A 1,853-nucleotide genomic window follows, 5' to 3' on the forward strand; every position below is an offset into this window, starting at 1 on the left:
ATATGCTTTCCATGGGATGTGTCTATTCTAGGTCCAAAACGACAGGATGGATTGACTAACATGTGTGTTAGTCGCGCATTTTACACCGTCAATTTTGCAATTAATAGCTGCGATTGACTAACCTGTCACTAACATGTTGTATGAAAGATCCATTTTGGAGCTAGAATAGATGCAACTCTTTCCATATCTATCACTTCAAACTCTAATAAAAAATCCTACACGATACCATGGATCTATACTTGACAAAAAAATTGTAGAATTCATATAGGAAACCCCAACATAATTAAATATGAAAAAATGAAAAACATTTACAAGAGTACCACGAGCACACAGAGTTCCATTGCTCTGTCCAATAGTTCACAGTGAGCCTATACTAGTACAATGCCACGTGGACTCAAATGATGGCAACACCTCAGTTTGTAATGGCATGAAATTTGTGAGGAGAGGAAAATAGAGATCCTCCTGCTGTTGAAGCAGGTTCAAGGTGGCTGCTTAACCTAATGAGGATTCAGATATTCCCAAATTGCATGCAATTCCGAGTCCTGAAGTTGCGATTCATCTTCTCCCTGCTGAAATTGTTGTGAGCAAGTCCTGAAAACATTCTGATCCATTTGTTCAAATTGTTCTGCACCACGTCCACCAACACTCTGAGGATTGCTTGAAGAAGAAGAATTCAACAGTTGCTGTGACGTCAAAACATCCTGAGTACATTGGAAATTCTGACCCATTTTTTGAACTTGTTCTTCACCATCCTCAAAAACACTCTGAAGACTGGGTGAAGAAGAATAATTCTGCAAATTATCCGGAGAGGCAGTAGGAGGGAAACGCAACATAACTTCAGGGCAGTTCTCCTCTAAAAATTTGACTTGTTCCGGAGTTAACGGAAGGCCCAGTGCATCAGTGCTAGGAAAACCACTTCCTCTAAATTCAGTTTTTAGTCTGCGAAATCCAAAATTCGAAAGAAATGAGGTTTCATTCATCAATAACAATAATAACAATAACAACAATAACGAAGCATACCTCTTTTCATGTACTGGTGGAGATATCGAAGCCAAACGCTTTGCAAAAAGATTCGCGACAAAGTCAAATTCCTCCTGAACTTTTTCTGTTCAAATCACAGTTGAATTCTTGAAGACATTGTATTCTCAAAAAATAAAACATCTCTCATAAAATAAACGACTCAAGACTTGATTTTACCCCAAATCTATAAATAAAACCCTAGACAGAATGAAAATGAACATGTTAATCCAATGTTACTTGTAACTTGTGAAGAAAGAATTGTTTGAAAATAAAAAATCCACTTGCCTGATCTGTGGGCATTGTTATGTCCTTCAAGTGCAAGACGCGTGAGAAAGAGTGCGGGACAAAGCCTACATTTGTGTTGGTTAGGCAGAATATTGGAGTGGGATGCCATTTTCTTTCAAATTCACTCTCCTCTCCTCACTCACTCTGTGATTTGACGAGAATTGACGATGAGAATGTTGATGGGGCCACTCAAACTTATATAGCTCAGATATTTTGTGACAGAATAGGTGTTATATGTTGTCCACTGGATAGCTAATAAGCTTTACATGCACTACACTCCAATCCCCTTATTTCTAGGCTTTACATGCAATAAAGTTGTCCACTGGATAGCTGTTATATGTGATAAAAGCTAAATGCTCATGTTGTCCACTGGATAGCTAATAGGCTTTACATGCACTACCTTCCAATCTCCTTATTTCTAGGTTTACATACATTAAGTAATTTTTTAAATTAAATTTACTAGAATTAATTATTTTATTTTGTTGTCCACTTGATAGCTAATAGGCTTTAAATGCACTACCTTCCAATCTCCTTATTTCTAGTTTTTT

At 37.2% G+C, this 1,853-nt stretch overlaps 1 protein-coding gene across 1 annotated transcript; it reads right to left on the reverse strand.

Moving 5' to 3' along the window:
* Window positions 1-284: 284 nt before the first annotated feature.
* On the reverse strand, window positions 285-1,503 carry LOC131063097 (uncharacterized). The gene is made up of 3 exons (XM_057996870.2): window positions 1,306-1,503; window positions 1,021-1,105; window positions 285-939 (listed from the first exon to the last, which is right to left on the reverse strand). The coding sequence occupies exons 1-3, from the start codon at window positions 1,412-1,414 to the stop codon at window positions 498-500; spliced, it is 636 nt and encodes a 211-aa protein (XP_057852853.2). The 5' UTR covers window positions 1,415-1,503; the 3' UTR covers window positions 285-497.
* Window positions 1,504-1,853: the final 350 nt, after the last annotated feature.

Source organism: Cryptomeria japonica, chromosome 11 (genome assembly GCF_030272615.1).
Source record: "Cryptomeria japonica chromosome 11, Sugi_1.0, whole genome shotgun sequence".
In the NCBI taxonomy this organism is placed as follows: domain Eukaryota; kingdom Viridiplantae; phylum Streptophyta; class Pinopsida; order Cupressales; family Cupressaceae; genus Cryptomeria; species Cryptomeria japonica.

Bases quoted from the DNA above. Each gene is read 5' to 3' on its own strand.
- LOC131063097 (XM_057996870.2), bottom strand. From the start codon at position 1,414: ATGGCATCCCACTCCAATATTCTGCCTAACCAACACAAATGTAGGCTT. The intron at 1,106-1,305 runs GCAAGTGGATTT...TGATTTGAACAG, and splicing joins TAACAATGCCCACAGATCAG to AAAAAGTTCAGGAGGAATTT. The intron at 940-1,020 runs GTATGCTTCGTT...TGGATTTCGCAG, and splicing joins CCACCAGTACATGAAAAGAG to ACTAAAAACTGAATTTAGAG.